Here is a 19,123-nt window from a genome sequence, read left to right as displayed (position 1 = left end):
GGAGACAGCTGGCATAGAAACAGTGGGCCAAATGGCATCTTCTGTGCCATAAACATTCTATAATTGGTGTAGTTTTCTTCTGTTTGTATTTTTCTTTAAATGTGTTGTTTAATAAATAGAATTTGAAGCATGTTTTAATGAAATGTGTTTTATGTTTCTTTTAAAAGTTAAACAATCTCCTTGGGAGAAACAATGCCAAGCAGCTGAACAAACGGTTCATAAAGAAGGATTGAACTTCATTGTTATAGTGCAAGAGTAACAGAAACACATATTGTTTCTTTTTCAGACCTTCAAATGGACAGGTGATAATATGTTCTTCATAAAAGGAGACATGGATTCCTTGGCTTTTGGCGGTGGAGGGTAAATCTGTTTTAATAGCACATTAAATCTTTTTCAGATTTAAGAGGCAATCATGGTAATCAATGCAAAAAATTCGCTTTAACCCAAAATTATATATTTTAAATGAGTGTGCACCAAGGAGCGGGATGTGGAGGGAAATTAGGTTAGTGTGGAACATGCAAATATGCTAGGATGTTTTGAGATCAATTCCCCAGCACCTGATGAGATCTACTCCAGGTTATCGAGAGAAACAAGACAGGACATTGCTGGGGCCCTGACAGAGATCTTTGTCATGATGTGGATGTGCCAGCGTTGGACTGGGGTAAACACAGTAAAAAGTCTGACAACACCAGGTTTTAGTCCAACCGATTATTTGATAGATATCAACGGTTGGACTAAAACCTGGTGTTGTCAGACTTTTTACAGAGATCTTTGTATCATTGCTAATAACTGGAGAGGTTCCAGAGGACTGGCGAGTAACTGATTCCTCTGTTCAAGAAAAGAAAAAGAGAAATTATCGACTGGTGAGTTTCACATCCATAGTTGGAAAGCTAGTGGAGGGGATTCTTAGGGTAGGATCTTTGCACATTTGGAAAAGCATGGCCTAATTAGGGAAAGTCAACATACTTTGTGCGCAGCAGGCCATGTCCTATTAATTTCATTGATTTTTTTTGAGGAGGTGACGAAGATGATCGATGAGGTTAGAACAGTGGATGTTGTGTACATGGATTTCATTAAGGCTTTTGACATGGTCCCTCATGGTAGGCTCATCCAGAAAATTAAGATGCATGAGATCCACAGTGACTCGGCTGCTTGGATTCAGGATTGGTTTGCCCATAGAAGTTAGAGGAATGGTGGAAGGATGTTTCTCTGGCTGGAGGTCTGTGACTAGTGATATTTTGCAGGGATCTGTACTGGGACCTCTGCTGTTTGTGATATATACAAATGATTTGGATGAAAATGTAGATGGGTGGGTAAGTATGTTCGCAGATGACACAAAGATAGGTGGAGTTGTGGATATTGTGGAAGATTGTTAAAGGATGCAGCGGGATATAGATCAGGTGAAGATATGAATGGAGAAATGGCAGATGAAGTTTAATCCAGGCAAGTGTGAGGTGCTGCACATTGAGAGATCAGATGTTCAGAGTAAGTATCCAGTTAATGGCAGGACCTTGAAAAGCATTGATGTACAGAGGGATGTTGGGGTTCAAATCCATAGGTCCCTGAAAGTGGCCACACAAGTAGATAGGATGGTAAAGAAAGCATGTGGCATGCATTGCCTTTATTGGCCAGGGCATTGAGTACAAGATGTCATGTTACAGCTTTATAAAACTTTAGCTAGACCCTTTTTAAAGAATGGCATTCAATTCTGGTTGCCACCTTACAGGAAGCATGTGGAGGCTTTGGCTTGCCAGTCAGAATCTCTTTTCCCAGATTTGAAATGTCTAATACTAGGGGCATGTACTTAAGGTGAGAGGGGGAAAGTTCAAAGGAGATATGAGGGGCAAGTTTTTTTACAGAGTAGTAGGTGTCTGGAACATGCTGCCAGGGGCGGTGGGACAGGCAGACACGATAAAGAGCACTTAAGGGACTCTTTGATAAGCAAATGATTATGCAAGGAATTGAGGAATATGAACCACAGGCACGGCAGAAGAGATTAGTTTAATTGGGTATCATGTTCATCGTGACGTCATGGCCGAAGGGCATGTTCCTGTTCTATGAACTCCGTTATTGGCATTGCAAGAGCAATGTACATCTACATTTAATAGCCTGTAACCAGACCTCTGAACACCTCGTACAATAAATTTATGTTCATTATTATGTAGGAAACCCAGCATGTCCCACAAAGAATAATGTGATGGATGGGCTGTTAATCTGTAAATGGCTGATGCTTGAAGTACTTCTCGCTTTTCAAATAGAGTGCTGGACAATATTCTTTAAATGACTATTGTATTATTTTTCTCTTTGCTTGATGGTACTTCCCATAACAAGTGATTGCATTCTAATCAGTAATCTGTAAACTGTCTGTGCTTTATATGCTCTTTCTGAGGCCAGAACTCTCCATTCACCTGACGAAGGAACAAACCCCGAAAGCTTGCGAGTTTACTATCAAATAAATCGGTTGGACTTTGACCAAACCAGGTTTGTATCCACCTTGCCAGCTCACCTCTGATCCCATGCGACTTCATCTTCTGCACCAGTTTGCCATGAGGGACCTTGTTAAAGGCCTTACTGAAGTCCATGTAGACAACATCCACTGCCCTATCCTCATCAATTATCTTCATTACTTCCTCAAAAAACTGGATCAAGTTTGTGACACATGACCTCCCCTTCACAAAACCATGTTGTGTCTCATTAATATGTCCACTTATTTCCAAGTGAGAATAAAGCCTGTCTCAAAGAATCCTCTCCAATAATTTCCCTACCACTGATGTAAGGCTCACCGGCCTGTAATTACCTGGATTGTTCTTGCTACCCTTTTTAAACAAAGGAACAACATTGGCTATTCTCTTATCCTCTGAGCCCTCCCCTGTAGGCTTGATGTGGAGATGCTGGCGTTGGACTGGGGTAAACACAGTAAGAGGTCTGACAACACCAGGTTTAAGTCCAACCGATTTATTTGATAGTAAACTCGCAAGCTTTCAGGGTTTGCCCCATTGTCAGGCGAATGGAGAGTTCTGGCCTCAGACAGAGCATATTACAGCATGGACAGTTTACAGATTACTGATTAGAATGTGAGTCTTGACACCTGACCTGCTAGTCAAGTCTTAAAGTGGCCAACAATGTGAGTGGAAGGAGCATTAAGCCCAGGTTAAGGAGATGTGTATTGTCTCCAGACAGTACAGTAAGTAAGATTTACCAAACCCAGGCAACTCGTGGGCGTTACAGATAGTGCGACATAAACCCAAGATCCCTGTTGAGACCGTCCTCGTGTGCAGAACTTGGGCTAAGTTCCGCACACATAAGGATGGTCTCAACAGGGATCTTGGGTTCATGTCGCACTATCTGTAACCCCCACGACTTGCCAGTACCTCCCTTGTAGCCAGGGGATTCCTTCTAATTCCTTCTGATTCTATTCCTATGTGATGCCTGGCAACTGTTTTTGCATTTTTCAGTTTTCTAATCTGAAATATATTTCATGCTTAAAACCTCATCAAATGTTTAGATGGATGCCTATAGACTTCCAGAAGGTATCTGGTAAGATCCCTCATATGACACCATCAAATGAATTTGAAAATCATGGAATTAAAGGCGAATTATTGGCCTGGATTAGTAATTGTTTTATTGTCAGAATACAGATAATGGATAATTGCAACTAATTGTGATGATTTACAGGGGGTCTCAACATTATAAGCAGAGTTATTGGTGAATGGGCAAATTTGGAAATGAATTTTCATGTTGGCAAATAGGAGATTATCCATCTTGGGCCCAAAAGGGCTAGAACAAGATGTAAAAGGTGAAAAACTAGAAATCGTGGAGGTCCGAACATAAGAAATAGGAGCAGGAGTAGGCCATCTAGCCCTTCGAGCCTACCCCGCCATTCAATAAGATCATGGCTGATCTGTCATCGCTCAGTTCCACTTTCCCGCCCTCTCCCCATAACCCTTAATCCCCTTGCCTATCAAAAACCTATCCACCCGCGTCTTAAATATATTTAGCAAGGCAGCCTCCACCACTTCAACGGGCAGAGAATTCCAGAGATTCACCACCCTTTGAGTGAAGAAGTTCCTCCTCAACTCCGTTCTAAACTGCCCCCCCTTTATCTTGAGGCTGTGCCCTCTAGTCCCACTGTCCTTTCTGAGCGGGAAGAGCCTCTCCACCTCTATCCTAACCATCCCATTCATCATCTTATATGTCTCAATGAGATCTCCCCTCATTCTTCTAAACTCAAACGAGTACAAGCCTAGTTTAGTCAGCCTCTCCTCATAGTTCAACCCCCTCAACTCCGGTATCAGCCTAGTAAACCTCCTCTGCACTCCCTCCAAGGCCAAAATATCCTTGCGCATGTGCGGCGACCAAAACTGCACACAGTACTCCAGCTGCGGCCTCGCCTGTGCCCTGTACAGTTGCAGCAAGACCTCCCTACTTTTATATTCAATCCCCCTCGCTATGAAGGCCAGCATCCCGTTCGCCTTCCTGACCACCTGCTGCACCTGCAGGCTGGGTCTTTTGCGACTCATGCACAAGGACCCCGAGGTCCCTCTGCACCGTTGCATGCTGCAGTTGTTTGCCATGTAAGTAATAGTCCTTCCTACCATTATTCCTACCAAAGTGGACAACTTCACACTTGCCAACATTAAATTCCATTTGCCAGTTCCTGGCCCATTCGCCCAGCCTATCTAGATCCTTCTGCAAACTTTCCACACCCTCCGCACATTTGCCGTTCCACCAATCTTGGTGTCATCAGCAAATTTCGACACCATACACTCGGTTCCCTCCTCCAGATCATCTATATAAATGGTAAATAGCTGAGGCCCCAGCACCGATCCCTGGGGCACTCCACTAGTCACCAACCGCCAATCCAAATAGCACCCATTCACCCCCACTCTCTGCCTCCTATTTGACAGCCAATCCCCTATCCACGCTAACACCCTACCCCCAACTCCATGCCCCCTGACCTTCTGTACTATCCTCTTGTGCGGCACCTTATCAAACGCCTTCTGAAAATCAAGAAACACCACATCTACCGGCTCTCCTCTATCCACCGCCCTAGACACATCCTCATAGAACTCCAATAAACTCGTCAGACTCGACTTCCCCTTAACAAAACCGTGCTGCGTCTGCTCTATCAAACAATTCTCCTCAAGGTGCCTCGCTATTTTCTCCTTGATCACGGATTCAAGCGTTTTACCTAGAACAGACGTTAAACTAACCGGCCTATAATTCCCTGCCTTTTGTCTGCCACCCTTCTTAAACCACAGCGTAACATTAGCTGCTTTCCAATCTTCCGGTACTTCCCCGGAATCCAGCGAGGCTTGGAAAATAATCATCAAGGCATCCACTATCACCTCCGCCATTTCTTTCAGAACCCTTGGATGCATTCCATCCGGTCCTGAGGACTTGTCCACAATCAGTCCCTCCAGTCTGTCGAGCACCGCCTCTCTAGTAACAATAATGTCATTCAGGCTCTCCACTCCTACCATCTTTCCATCGCTAACACCCGGCAAACTATTCACTTCCTCCTCCGTGAAGACCAAAACAAAAAAGTTTTTCAAGGCCTCAGCCATTTCCCCATCTCCTACCACTAAGTCCCCCCTCTCATCCTCTAAGGGTCCAACGTTCACCCTAGTCAGCCTCTTCCTTTTTATATATTTATAAAAACTCTTACTATCCTTTTTTATATTTAGCGCTAGCTTAGCTTCATAGTTTATCCTACCCTTCTTTATCAACTTCTTCGTCATTCTTTGTTGATATTTAAACTTCTCCCAGTCCTCCTCTTGCCCGCTACTCTAAACGCATCTGCTTTTAATTTAATACTCTCCTTTACCTCCTTCGTTATCCACGGCTGATTATCTCTCCTCCTACGATCCTTTTTAACCATCGGAATAAATTTCTGCTGAGCACCAAGAAAGATCTTAAAGATCCTCCACTGTTCCTCCGCAGACCTACCTTCCAATGCGCTCCCCCAATCAACATTCGCCAATTCCTCTCCCACCCTATCGTACTCCCCTCTGTTCAAACAAAGGACACAGGTCCGGGAACCCACTTTCCCCTCCTCCATCTGCATCAGAAATTCCACCATACAATGATCACTCTTCCCAAGAGGATCCTTCACCACAAGGTCCCGAATTCTACCTGCCTCATTACATAACACCAGATCCAAGATAGCTCGCTCCCTCGTCGGCTCCAACACACACTGTTCAAGGAAACTATCCCGGCAGCATTCCAAGAACTCTTCCTCAAGCCCACCGCGTCCAGCATGGGTCGACCAATCAAAATGTAGATTGAAATCCCCCATAATTATCACCATTCCTTTCCTGCACGCCACATTTATTTGCGGGTTAATAGCTCGCCCCACCTCCAGATTATTATTTGGGGGCCTATAGACGACACCCACCAGCGTCTTCCTCCCTTTCTGTTCTTAATCAGCAGAGCTGCGCCCCCCACCTTTTTCCTCCTTCCTATCCTTCCTAAACACTTGATACCCCTGTACATTCAGTTCCCAGTCCCTGTCACCTTGTAGCCATGTTTCTGTAATGGCCACCAGATCATATCCATTTGTGCTGATCTGCGCCACCAGCTCATTCACTTTATTCCGAATGCTTCGTGCATTCAGATAAAGTGCCTTCATCCCAGCCTTCACCTGTACCCTATTTGCAGGAACGCCACCAACCTTACTCACGCCCCCTACTCCCTTTATTATTGGGACATCCTTGGCCTCTTCCGGTACTTGTACCCTCTCCTTTACTTTAGACCCTGTAATTTCACCTACCCTCGCACCCTCCCCCCCCCACTAATTAGTTTAAAGCCCTATCTACACGATTCGCCAGGACTCTGGTCCCAGCACGGTTCAGACCAACCCCATCCCACCTGAACAGGTCCCACCTACCCCAATACTGGTGCCAATGCCCCATAAATTCATCCCACACCAATCCCTGAGCCACCCATTCACTTCCTTAATCTTATCAACCCTACGCCTGTCTGCACACGGTTCAGGCAGTAGTCCGGAGATAACCACCTTGTCGGTTCTACTTTTTAATTCCGTTCCCAGCTTTTCATACTCCCTCCCCAGATCCTCAGTTCGCATTTTGCCTATGTCGTTGGCACCCACATGTACCACAATGACCGGGTTCTCACCCTCCCACTCCAGGTTCCTCTGCAGCCCAGATGCAACATCCTGGACCCGAGCACCAGGCAGACAACACACCCTTCTGTGCACTTTGTCATTGTGACAAAGGACAGTGTCAATACCCTTAACCACACTATCCCCAATTACCACTACGTTCCTTTTCACCTTCTCTTTGCCTATGTCTTTTTCACCTTCTCTTTGTGAGGAAGGGTGTCATAGTTTGCAGGGTGACTTAGAAAGGTTGCAGAGCTGGGCCGCGAGGTGGCGGATGGAGTTTAATGTGGAGAAGTGTGAGGTAATTCATTTCGGTAGGAATAACAGATGTGTTGAGTATAGGGCTAACGGGAGGACTTTGAATAGTGTGGAGGAGCAGAGGGATCTAGGTGTATGTGTACATAGATCCCTGAAAGTTGGGAATCAAGTAGATAAGGTTGTTAAGAAGGCATACGGTGTCTTGGCGTTTATTGGTAGGGGGATTGAATTTAGGAGTCGCAGCGTCATGATGCAACTGTACACAACTCTGGTGCGGCCGCACTTGGAGTATTGTGTGCAGTTCTGGTCCCCACATTACAGGAAGGATGTGGAGGCTTTGGAGAGGGTGCAGAGGAGGATGTTGCCTGGTATGGAGGGGAGATCCTATGAGGAGAGACTGAGAGATTTGGGGTTGTTTTCGCTGGAAAGAAGGCGGCTAAGAGGGGACCTTATTGAAACATATAAGATGATTAGAGGTTTAGACAGGGTGGATAGTGATAGCCTTTTTCCTAGGATGGAGAAAGCTAGCACGAGGGGGCACGGCTTTAAATTAAGGGGGGGTAGTTATAGGACTGATGTCAGGGGTAGGTTCTTTACCCAGAGGGTGGTGAGGGACTGGAATGCCCTGCCAGCTGCAGTTGTAAATGCGCCTAGTTTGGGGGCGTTTAAGAGATCTGTGGATAGCTTTATGGACGAAATGGGATTGGTTTAGATTAGTGGGTTAGTGTTGTTTTTTTTTTAAAAGCTGGTCGGCGCAACATCGTGGGCCGAAGGGCCTGTTCTGCGCTGTAATGTTCTATGTTCTATGTCCTGTGTCTGCATCACTGTACCGTGTGCAGTTTGCTCACCGCCCTCATTCTCGTCCACACTGGAAGCAAGAACCTCAAACCTGTTATGCAGATTGAGAGGCTGAGGCATTTGGTCCCCACCCTCCTTCCTCCGGTCCCCACCCTCCTTCCTCCGGTCAGCAGCCCCCTCCTGTTCCTGACCCTTAGAGTTAGCCAGTCTAGGGGGTGTGGATGTCTCTTGCACCCCATTATCAATGGCACCCTCTCTCCCCCTGATGAGCCTCAGTGTCTGTAGCTCAGAGGCCAGCTCATCTACTTTGAGCTGTAGCTCCTCCAGCAACCTGCACTTACTGCAGACATGGTCACTGGGAAGGACCCTGGGGTCCACCAGCTCCCACATCATACAGAAACAGCACATCACATGCCCCTCCATTATTCCCTTTAGTACTACTGAACACCGTTTTCAACTCAAACTTACCTGACCCTTTTCTGTCAAGCGCTTTGATCCTAAACCCTAGCAGCTCACTCTGCTTCCCGCTGTCTACAGCAGACCTCCTTTTAAACCTAGCGAGGTTTAAAAGACTGCTTACCCACAAATCCCTGCTATCCACTCCCTTTGAATTCTTAAAGCGGTAAACACAAAAAGCCCGCGAAACTGCTTTTAAATGATTTAAACAGGTAATTTCTTCCCTGACTCAGTGCTCCTTCATTCCGCCCGCTCCAGCGAACAATGGAAGGGTTCACCCGGTGAGTGAACAGACTTGGGAGAGTGTTGGTTTCAAGGGATAATTAAAATGTTGTGAGCGTCAAAGAACCAAACTTTCCAAGTGGAGAAGATTTCACTTTTAAAACTTATACCAAATCCAAAATCAACATAAACTAAACATAGAATCCCTACCATGAGAAGCAGGCCATTCGGCCCAGTGAGTCTACACCAACTAGAGTCATCGAGGTATGGGAACAGACCCTTTGGCCCAACTTGTCCACTCTGCCCATTTTTTACCATTAAGCTGGTCCCAATTGCTCACTTATGGCCGTCTATTACCAATTTACTCATGTAACTGCCTAAATGCTTTTTAAAAGACAAAATTGTACCCGCCTCTACTACTAACTCTGGCAACTCGTTCCAGACACACTCAACCCTCTGTGAAAAAATTGCTCCTCTGGACCCTTTTGTATCACTCCCCCTTGGGATCCTGTAGAATGAAGGATAGGTTAAGAAGGAAAAGGAGTAGGGGGTTTTAGTTCAGTCGGGCAACATGGTCGGTGCAGGCTTAGAGGGCTGAAGGATCTGTTCCTGTGCTGTAATTTTCTTCGTTCAGGGTAAATATGTGAGGTTACAAGAACAGGGTCTGGGTGAAATTGTGGTCAGTGCAGGCTCGATGGCTAACTATCCTTGAATAAAACAAGATTCTAATGGTATGGTGTTCAAATAAATACTCATTAATAAAATAAAACATAGTCAGTCTCTAAATTACAACCATGTTTTGTGTCTTCTGAAATATTCTGGGCCTTCTACGATTTTTAAATTTAGCTTTTTTGGCATCAGAGTGCCCGATTCAAATTATTTGACTAAATTCAAAAGCCTTGAATAAGTGGCTACTTGAATCAGTGTTCTTGGTAAAAACTGCTACTTGGCCTTTCAATACTAATGTTTCAGTTTGGTCTGTCTATGCACCTGCATTTTAAATCCCTAAGCACAGAAAAAACACCACTTTTTAACTGTACTACACAATGCTTTCCCCCCTAGCATTTTACAATTTTACTAACACCAAATTATAATTTCCTACACCCCAATCTACAATTCCTCTCCCCAATTTCGCAACAATGGCACGACCAAAGCTCAAAAAAACGTCGCTAAGGAGGTTGTTGTTGAGTAAGTGCTCCTTGATACTGGTGACAACTGCTGTCACTTTGCTGATGATTGAAAGTAAACTGATTAGGATTGGAGGGTGTCCGGAGGAGATTTACAAGAATGATCCTAGAATGAAGGGTTTATCGTATGAAGCGCACTTGTGGGCTCTGGGTCTATTCTCAATTAAGTTCAGAAGGATGAGGGGGGGATCTGATTGAAACTTAAAAAGTACTGAGAGGCCTAGATAGAGTGGACTTGGAGAGGAAGTTTCCACTAGTGGAAGAGACTCACTGGAATGATGGAGGTTGAGGGGTGACCTGGTAGAGATCTACAAGATTGAGTGGCATGGACAGTGTGGATAGTCAGATACTGTTTCCTTGGGTAGAAAAGTCAAGTGGTAGGGCGCATAGGTTTAAGGTGCATGGGGAAAAGTTTAGAGGAGATGTGCGAGGCAAGTTTCTTAAACAGAGGATGGTGAATGTCTGGAACACGCTGCCTAGAGAGGTGGCGTGAGCAGGTGTGATAGCATCATTTAAGGGGCAACTAGACAAATACATGAATAGGATGGGAATGGAAGGATACGGACTCTGTAAGTGAGTGCAATTTTAGTTTAGGCAGGCATCATGATCAGCGCAGGCTTGGAGGGCTGAAGGGCCTGTTCCTGTGCTGTAGTTTTCTTTGATCCTTGTTCTTTGATTCGAGCACAAGAGCACAACCTCAGAGCGAAGGGATGCTCCTTCAAAACTAAGATGAGAATTTCTTCGGCCAGAGTATAGAGAGTCTGTGGAACGCATTGCCACAGATGGCTGTGGAGGCCAGGTCATTGAGTGTTTTTAAGACAGAGATAGATAAATTCTTAATCAATAAGGAGATCAAAGGCTACGGGGAGAAGACAGGAGAATGGGGATGAGGAACGTATCAGCTGTGATCGAATGATGGAGCAGAATCGATGAGCCAAATGGCCTAATTCTGCTCCTAAATCTTATGGTCTTCTGGATTTGTCCTATATTTTGTGGATGTTTATGCTATCACTATTCAACCACTCCATGGTTCCAGTTTCTCCTGAATTATTTTCAGTGGGGTGGCATGGTGGCACAGTGGTGCTGTTTAACAGTGCCAGAGACCCTGACCTTAGGTCACTGTCTGTGTGAAGTTTGCACGTTCTCTCCATGCCTGCATGGGTTTCCTCTGGGGGCTCCGGTTTCCTCCCACAGTCCAAAGATGTGCGAGTTAGGTTGATTGGCCATGGTAAATTGACCCTTGCATCAGGGGATTAGCAGGGTAAGTATGTATGGCTATGGGAATAGGCCCTGGATGGTATTAAAAACATAGAACATTACAGTACAGGCCCTTCGGCCCTCAATGTTGTGCCGAACTATGTCCAATCCCAAGATCAAGCTATCCCCGCCCTATAATTCTGGAGTGCTCCATGTGAACGTAAGAGCATAAGAAATAGGAGCAGGAGTAGGCCATCTAGCCCCTCAAGCCTGCCCCGCCATTCAGTAAGATTATGGCTGATCTGAAGTGGATCAGTTCCACTTACCCACCTGCTCTCCATAACCCTTAATTCCCTTATCGAGCAGAAATCTATCTACCTGTGACTTAAACATATTCAACGAGGTAGCCTCCACCACTTCAATGGGCAGAGAATTCCAGAGATTCACTATCCTCTGAGAGAAGTTCCTCCTCAACTCTGTTCTAAACTGCCCCCCCGCCCCCCCCCCCCCCTTATTTTGAGGCTGTGCCCTCTAGTTCTGATTTCCTTTCTAAGTGGAAAAAATCTCTCTACCTCTACCCAATCTAGCCCCTTCATTATCTTATATGTCTCTATAAGATCCCCCCTCAGCCTTCTAAACTCCAACGACTACAGGCCCAATCTACTCAATCTCTCCTCATAAGCTAACCCCCTCACCTCCAGTATCAGCCTGGTGAGCCTTCTCTGTACTCCTTCCAAGGCCAATATATCCTTTCGCAAATAAGGGGACCAGAATTGCGCACAGTGCTCTAGTTGCCGCCTCACCAGTGCCTTGTACAATTGCAGCAAGACCTCCCTGTTTTTATACACCATCCCCCTCACGATAAAGGCCAACATTCCATTCACCTTCTTGATCACCTGCTGCACCTGTAGACTGAGTTTTTGCGATTCATGCACAAGGACCCCCAGGTCCCTCTGGACAGTAGCATGTTGTAATTTTTCACCATTTAAATAATAGTCCATTTTACTATTATTTCTTCCAAAGTGGATAACCTCTCACTTGCCAACGTTATACTCCATCTGCCAGATCCTCGCCCACTCAGTCAGCCTATCCAAATCTTTCTGCAGACTTTCCACGTCCTCCACTCATTTTCGTGACATCGGCAAACTTTGTTACCCTACACTCAGTCCTCTCCTCCAGATCGTCAATGTGTAAACAGTTGAGGTCCCAGCACCAATCTCTGTGGCACGCCACTGGTCATCAACTGCCAACCAGAAAAGCACCCATTTATTCCAACTCTGCTTCCTGTTAGATAGCCAATCCTCAATCCACGCTAACATTTTACCCCCAACTCCGTGTACCTTAATCTTCTGCAGCAACTTTTTGTGAGGCACCTTATTCGAACGCCTTCTGGAAATCTAAAAACACCACATCCACCGGTTCCGCTCTGTCAACCGGACTCATTACATCTTCATAAAAATCCAGTAAATTCATCAAACACGACTTTCCCTTCATGAATCCGTGCTGCATCTGCTTGATCGAACCATTCTTATCCAGGTGTCCTGCTATTTCTTCTTTAATGATGGATTCCAGCATTTTCCCAGCTACGGACGTTAAGCTAACCGGCCTGTAGTTACCCGCCTTTTGTCTACTTCCTTTTTTTAAACAGTGGTGTAACAGTAGCTGTTTTCCAATCAGCCGGCACTTCCCCAGAGTCCAGCAAATTTTGATAAATAACTACTAACGTATCTAAAGAACAGAACAAAGAACAAAAACAGCCCGGGAAACAGGCCCTTCGGCCCAATGAGCCCGCGCCACCACCTTAACACCACCAGTTCCCCCCCCCCCCCCCCCCCCCCCCCCGCCCCCCCTCCACCCATGACCCTTATGATTTTATGGCCATCCACATTGAGGGAAACTAATTTAGGGACAATTTATTACTGCCAATTAGCCTAATAGCACATCTTTGGGGTGTGGGAGGAAACCGGAGCACCCGGAGAAAACCCACGCAAGGGAGAATGCGCAAACTCCCACAGACACCAGCCCAAATCCATGTGTCTGCACAGCAATCAGCGATAGTCACTGAGCTGTCATCTTGCCCAGTATCTGGTCCAGTTTAAGTACACACTAACGACATGAAGCACTAGGCCAATCTCGAACAACCAAGAGCAGCCCAAGTACAACCCATCGTGCGTATGCCCTCATTGGACACAGGGCGGACCGACTTAAAACCTGTGAATGAAAAAGAGAAAAAAAACATTATTATTGTACCATATCCATTTACCTTACCAGGGACGCCCCAATGCTAATGACCCTTATTTAAAACAATCCCCTATATCCACCCATCTCCAACCCATTCATGTGCCTAAGTAACTCTTAAACAACTCTAGCGTGTTTGCCTCCACCACCTTACTTGGCAGAGCATTCCATACCCCCACTACCCTCTGTGTGAAAAACCTCCCTCTAATATCTGTGTTATACCTCTCCCCCCTCACCTTAAGCCCATGGCCCCTTGTCCTATGTGTCTCTATCACAGGAAATAGCTTACCTCTGTTTACTCTATCTATATCCTTCATAATCTTATATACCTCTATTAGATCCCCCCTCAGTTGCCGCCTTTCAAGGGAAAAGAGCCCCAATTTATTCAATCTCTCTTCATACCCCAGTCCTTCCATACCAGGCAACATCCTGGTGAACCTCCTCTGCACTCTCTCCAGAGTCTCCACATCCTTCCAGTAGTAAGGCGACCAGAACTGTACGCAGTACTCTGAATGCGGCTTAACCAACGTTCTGTACAACTGCAACATTAGACTCCAGCTCTTATATTCTATACCCCTTCCTATAAAGGCTAACATACCATAGGCTTTCTTCACCACACTCTCCACTTGCACTGCCACCTTCAAAGACTTGTGCACTTGCACCCCCAGGTCTCGCTGCGATTCTATACTCCTTACAGGCCTACCCTTTATCATATAACTCCCCCCTACATTATTCCGGCCAAAATGCATCACCTCACATTTATCCAGATTAAACTCCATTTGCCATGTATCTACCCAATATACCAGCCTATCAATATCCCGTTGTATTGCCAGACACCGTTCCTTGCTGCCCGCCAATCCAGCCGTCTTGGTGTCATCAGCAAATTTGCTGATCACACCACCTACTCTGCTATTACTTCTGCCATTTCTTTCAGTACCCTGGGATGCATTCCATCCAGACCCGGGGACTTGTCTACCTTCAGTCCCATTAGTCTACCAAGCACTACCTCTTTAGGAACAATAATTGTAATAAGGACCATCCCTCCTATATCTCCCACCATGAACCTTATAGTTATGCCCCCTAGTAACAACTACATTCACCCGAGGAAATAGTTTCTGCATGTCCACTCTATCAATCCCTCTCATCATCTTATAAACCTCTATTAAGTCATTGTGGCCAGTGCAGACTTGATGGGTCAAAAGGCACTGTCGGGATTCTATTTATACCCAATACTTTTGTACTCTCACAAGTCGAAATATCTTTGTCTAAAAATTTCCATCAAATCAGCAGGCGACGGTGCAGAGGGACCTCGGAGTCCTTGTGCGTGAGTCGCAAAAACCCAGCTTGCAGGTGCAGCAGGTGGTCAGGAAGGCGAATGGGATGCTGGCCTTCACAGCGAGGGGGATTGAATATAAAAGTAGGGAGGTCTTGCTGCAGCTGTATAGGGCATTGGTGAGGCCGCAGCTGGAGTACTGTGTGCAGTTTTGGGCGCCGCACCTGCGCAAGGATATTTTGGCCCTGGAGGGAGTGCAGAGGAGGTTTACTAGGCTGATGCCAGAGTTGACGGGGTTGAGCTATGAGGAGAGGCTGAATAAACTAGGCTTGTACTCGTTAGAGTTTAGAAGAATGAGGGGAGATCTCATTGAGACGTATAAGATGATGAATGGGATGGATAGGATAGAGGTGGAGAGACTTCCCGCTCAGAAAGGATAGTAGGACTAGGGGACACAGCCTCAAGATAAAGCGGGGGGCGGTTTAGAACGGAGTTGAGGAGGAACTTCTTCACTCAAAGGGTGGTGAATCTCTGGAATTCTCTGCCCGTTGAAGTGGTGGAGGCTACCTCGCTAAATATTTTTAAGACGCGGGTTGATGGGTTTTTGATAAGCGAGGGGATTAAGGGTTATGGGGAGAGGGCGGGAATATGGAACTGAGCCACGACAGATCAGCCATGATCTTGTTGAATGGCGGGACAGGCTCGAAGGGCTATATGGCCTACTCCTGCTCCTAGTTCTTATGTCCTTATGTTCTCCTCAAGAGCCCAACCTATCCAATGTTTTGCTGATGGTTGTAGTCTTTCAATTCTGATATCATCCTTATAAATCACCTTTACAACTTTTCTATGCAAACAAAAGGTTGATTATTAATATATTTCTGCTAATTGTTAATCTATAACTATGACTATTATTCTAACTGATTGTTTGTATTGTTACAGAGGAGAAATTGGATTGTGGTTGGATGGAGATCTATACCATGGGCGTAGCCACTCATGTAAGACATTTGATAATCGCATCCTTTCAGAAAAGGAAGACTTCTATGTCCAGGACATTGAAATATGGGCTTTCGAATGACAAGAAGATTCTTGCAAAAGCACTGAAGAAATTCACTGTCTCAGATATAGGGCCCCAAACCTGACCAAGCATCAGTATCAAAGTTGAGTCTAGGTAAATCAAAAGAAGACAACATTTCTCATATTTATTTGCTCGTGTCTTCAGTAGAGCAACCCAACTACTTTTGTGAAGAAATCACTGAAGCAAAATTGCATTTAATCTGAGCACGATCAAAGAATAGATGTTGCAGTTACAAATAACATATGTGTTAGAAATTAGATATGTTAAGCACCAACATGTTATCTAAGTGAAAGCAATTCATAACAAACCCAGTGATATCAAACTGAACCCTCTATTTACATTAAAGTGGAGTCAGAAATCAATCTGAAATTCTCATTGAAATTGATCAAATATTGTTTTCTTATCTATTGGAAGAAAAGACCTTATTGCTGAAGCAGATTTGGGATAGACACATTTTGAGTTAGCTGAAAAAAAACAGCTAAGTTTATTTCACATGTTCAACCATTTTAAAATACTTAAGGCAATTTTGTGGCAAAACTAATGAAAGAAGTAGAGATGTTGCTGTGTGTGTTGCTGGATAAATGTCAACAGAATTTTGCAGGTTTTTTTATTATGCCAATGTAGCTTCTTGCAAAAGTGATGAAGCATATACAGTATTTATTGGTCATATATTTATCCTACTGTTTAGCTTCATAGCACACCAAACTCCCAAGCACATAACATAGTTGTGCTATCTGTCAGTGGGTGTATGTTGTGAGTGTAGCTAACACTACCCAAAAACAGAATAATTATAGGTATAGTAGATAATAAGATAGTTCTGTAGACTTGTGAAATTTGCAGATTACTGTCATGTGATCTCAAGCAACCTTCTTAGGCAACATATAACAATCATTCCTGTAATTGTCGCAGCCAGCCTGAGATTAACAGAATAGTTTCAGAATACAAAGGTTGTCCCTGTGTTTAGTCAAGTCTGACACCTGATTGTGTTTTACAAGAATTTTCCTGTTATGAGTGTGAAAGTGATTTTCTTCTTGTGAAAATCCAACTGTTCAGATACATTGTATATGACCATGTAAATTAAAGTTAAAACTGTATTGTTCCTCAGTTTAGAGAATTGAACTGGTCAGTTGCTTTGGCACTTTGAATCATGACAGAAATGAACACAAGCCAGTTAATTTTATTGGCTTTAGTTTTAGTTGTGTATAGTTAATTTCCAAATTTAAAATATTGGACTGATGGGAGACAGCTTGCTGCTACAGTTCGAAAGGCATATTCATTTTGTGGACTAAATTTATTTATGCTAAATGTGAAAAATGCAGAGCATCTGTTTTCTCTGTTTTTGCCTAATGTTCTGTAATTTTGTTAGGATGTAGCCTGAATGTTTACAGATTTTGAAAGTGAATTGTAAATAAATACAGCAGCTTTTATCCCTTTTCAGTCTTCCACAGCAGTATTATTGTCTTAGTGAAGTTATAGCTACCTATAAGAAGTGTTTAAAATAATCCTAAAATTATCACAATACTGCAATGTAATGGTGGCGAATAATAAAATAAATTATTGTAACTGTATACCCTGGTCTGAATTCATTCAGTTTCATTGAATCATACTGCCCAAGAGGAGACCAGTTAGCCCATCGTATCTGATTGCTCTTGAAAAGTCGCGTCCTCTGCTCCTTCCCTACAGCTTTGCAGTTCTTTCCTCTAAGTATTTTGAATGTTACTATTAAATCTGCTCCCTTTCAGGTAGTTGCCTTTAATCTCTGTTTCTGGTTATTGAACATCCTATATTGTGGGTGCAGATTCCCCACATTTACTCAATCAAAGTTCCCTCAAGGTTTTGAGCACTTCCATTAAATCTCCCCTTAACTCTCTTGCTGCAAGGGGACCTGCAAGTTTCACATAACAGACTGTAACAGTGAGATGGATTGTCTAGTGTGTGTTGTAGAATGATGTCAATACTGTGGGTTCAATCCCTGTACCAGTGGTTTCCTGGAGATCTGCCAGGAAGCCATTATTGTCTAAAACATGAATTCTAATAACTTAGATTTTGTTTGTAATCTATAGTTACAGTTGAAGGAAAATAATCCTAACAGAAGTTTAGCAGAGCTCTAAATTTTTTGCATTATCATTGTCTCAGGTTTTCTCTTACTCTAATAACGTCAGAATGATTTTTGGGCATTCATTCATGGGGGTTGTACACAGCATGAAGAGCTTTAACTCAATGAGTTTAGAAACATTTTGCTGCAATAAAATACAAACTGTGCATTAAGAATTACAACATTTTTAGATATGTAGCACTGCTACGTCTCAGTTCCAGGGATCTGGCTTGGGTCACTGTCTGTGTGGAGTCTGCACGTTCTCCCATGTCTGCATGGGTTTCCTCCGGATGCTCCAATTTCCTCCCACAGTCCAAAAGACCTGCTGGTTAGATGCATTGACCATGCTAAATTCTCCCTCCATGTACTCGAACAGGTGTGGTGACTAACGGATTTTCACAGTAACTTCACTGCAGTGAATGTAAGCTTACTTCTGACACTAATAAATAAACTTTAAAAATGTTCAGAATGCTAATGATATATATCGAAAATATCTTTAGCTTTGAGATGATTACTTTATGCAATAGGAAACTAAATTTTTTGGGATTTCATCAGGGCATGGCAAAAAAAGCTTACTGCACTAATCCAAAAATCTAAATGCGCCCCAGCTCAGAAACCCAAGTGCCAAGGGCCAGACAGCCGATTAGCTCAGACCAGACACCGTGCATACCAGACCAGAGGGCTCAACCCCTCCCATCCCCCACCCTGCAACCAGACAACACCAGATATATCACGCACAGAACCCAGGCCGACAGCCTATCAACATTGCCCAGTTAGTTGACCACTCCAGATCAGGTAGCTGTGGAACATAGACTAGATGGTCAACTGCCCCAGACCAGACAGCTGTGGCTGTGGACCTGGACCTGATGACCGTAGGTCCTGGACGAGATGGACAGCTGAGTTCCTCGGTCCCATTGTGCACTGAACCATGAGAAGACAAACTATCAACCTTGATTTGGTGGTCCGCTGTCCCGCTTCTGACAGCCAGGTACATCAGGCCGGACAACCAACAGTCCCTGACCGGATGGTCAAGTGCCCCAGACCAGATGGTAGACCATACGAACATATCGTGTACAGAGCCTGGACCAGAAGGTCTGTTGACATTGACCAGGTGGCTGAGCTCCTGGACCGGACATCCGAGCATCTGACGGCTGAGTTCTCTGCATCAGAAGGCTGAGCCCCACAGACCAGATGTCCAAAT

The 19,123-nt window shown here is 44.5% G+C and overlaps 1 protein-coding gene across 6 annotated transcripts in view; it reads left to right on the top strand.

Moving 5' to 3' along the window:
* Window positions 1–17,395, top strand: part of oxr1a (oxidation resistance 1a) — a 588,813-nt gene extending 571,418 nt beyond the window's left edge. For all 6 annotated transcript variants that reach the window (XM_080193724.1, XM_080193727.1, XM_080193723.1 and 3 more), the window contains 2 exons: window positions 287–360; window positions 15,692–17,395. In XM_080193724.1, coding sequence (XP_080049850.1) covers window positions 287–360; window positions 15,692–15,827 — 210 coding nt within the window. In that variant the 3' untranslated portion in view covers window positions 15,828–17,395. The remainder of the gene's footprint in view (window positions 1–286; window positions 361–15,691) is intronic.
* Window positions 17,396–19,123: the final 1,728 nt, after the last annotated feature.

The sequence above is a fragment of the Carcharhinus amblyrhynchos genome, chromosome 8 (assembly GCF_965287045.1).
Source record: "Carcharhinus amblyrhynchos chromosome 8, sCarAmb.v2.hapA, whole genome shotgun sequence".
Classification (NCBI taxonomy): Eukaryota; Metazoa; Chordata; class Chondrichthyes; order Carcharhiniformes; family Carcharhinidae; genus Carcharhinus; species Carcharhinus amblyrhynchos.
Note: the sequence above shows the minus strand (reverse complement) of the source record. Positions and strands in the feature narration are given on the sequence as shown.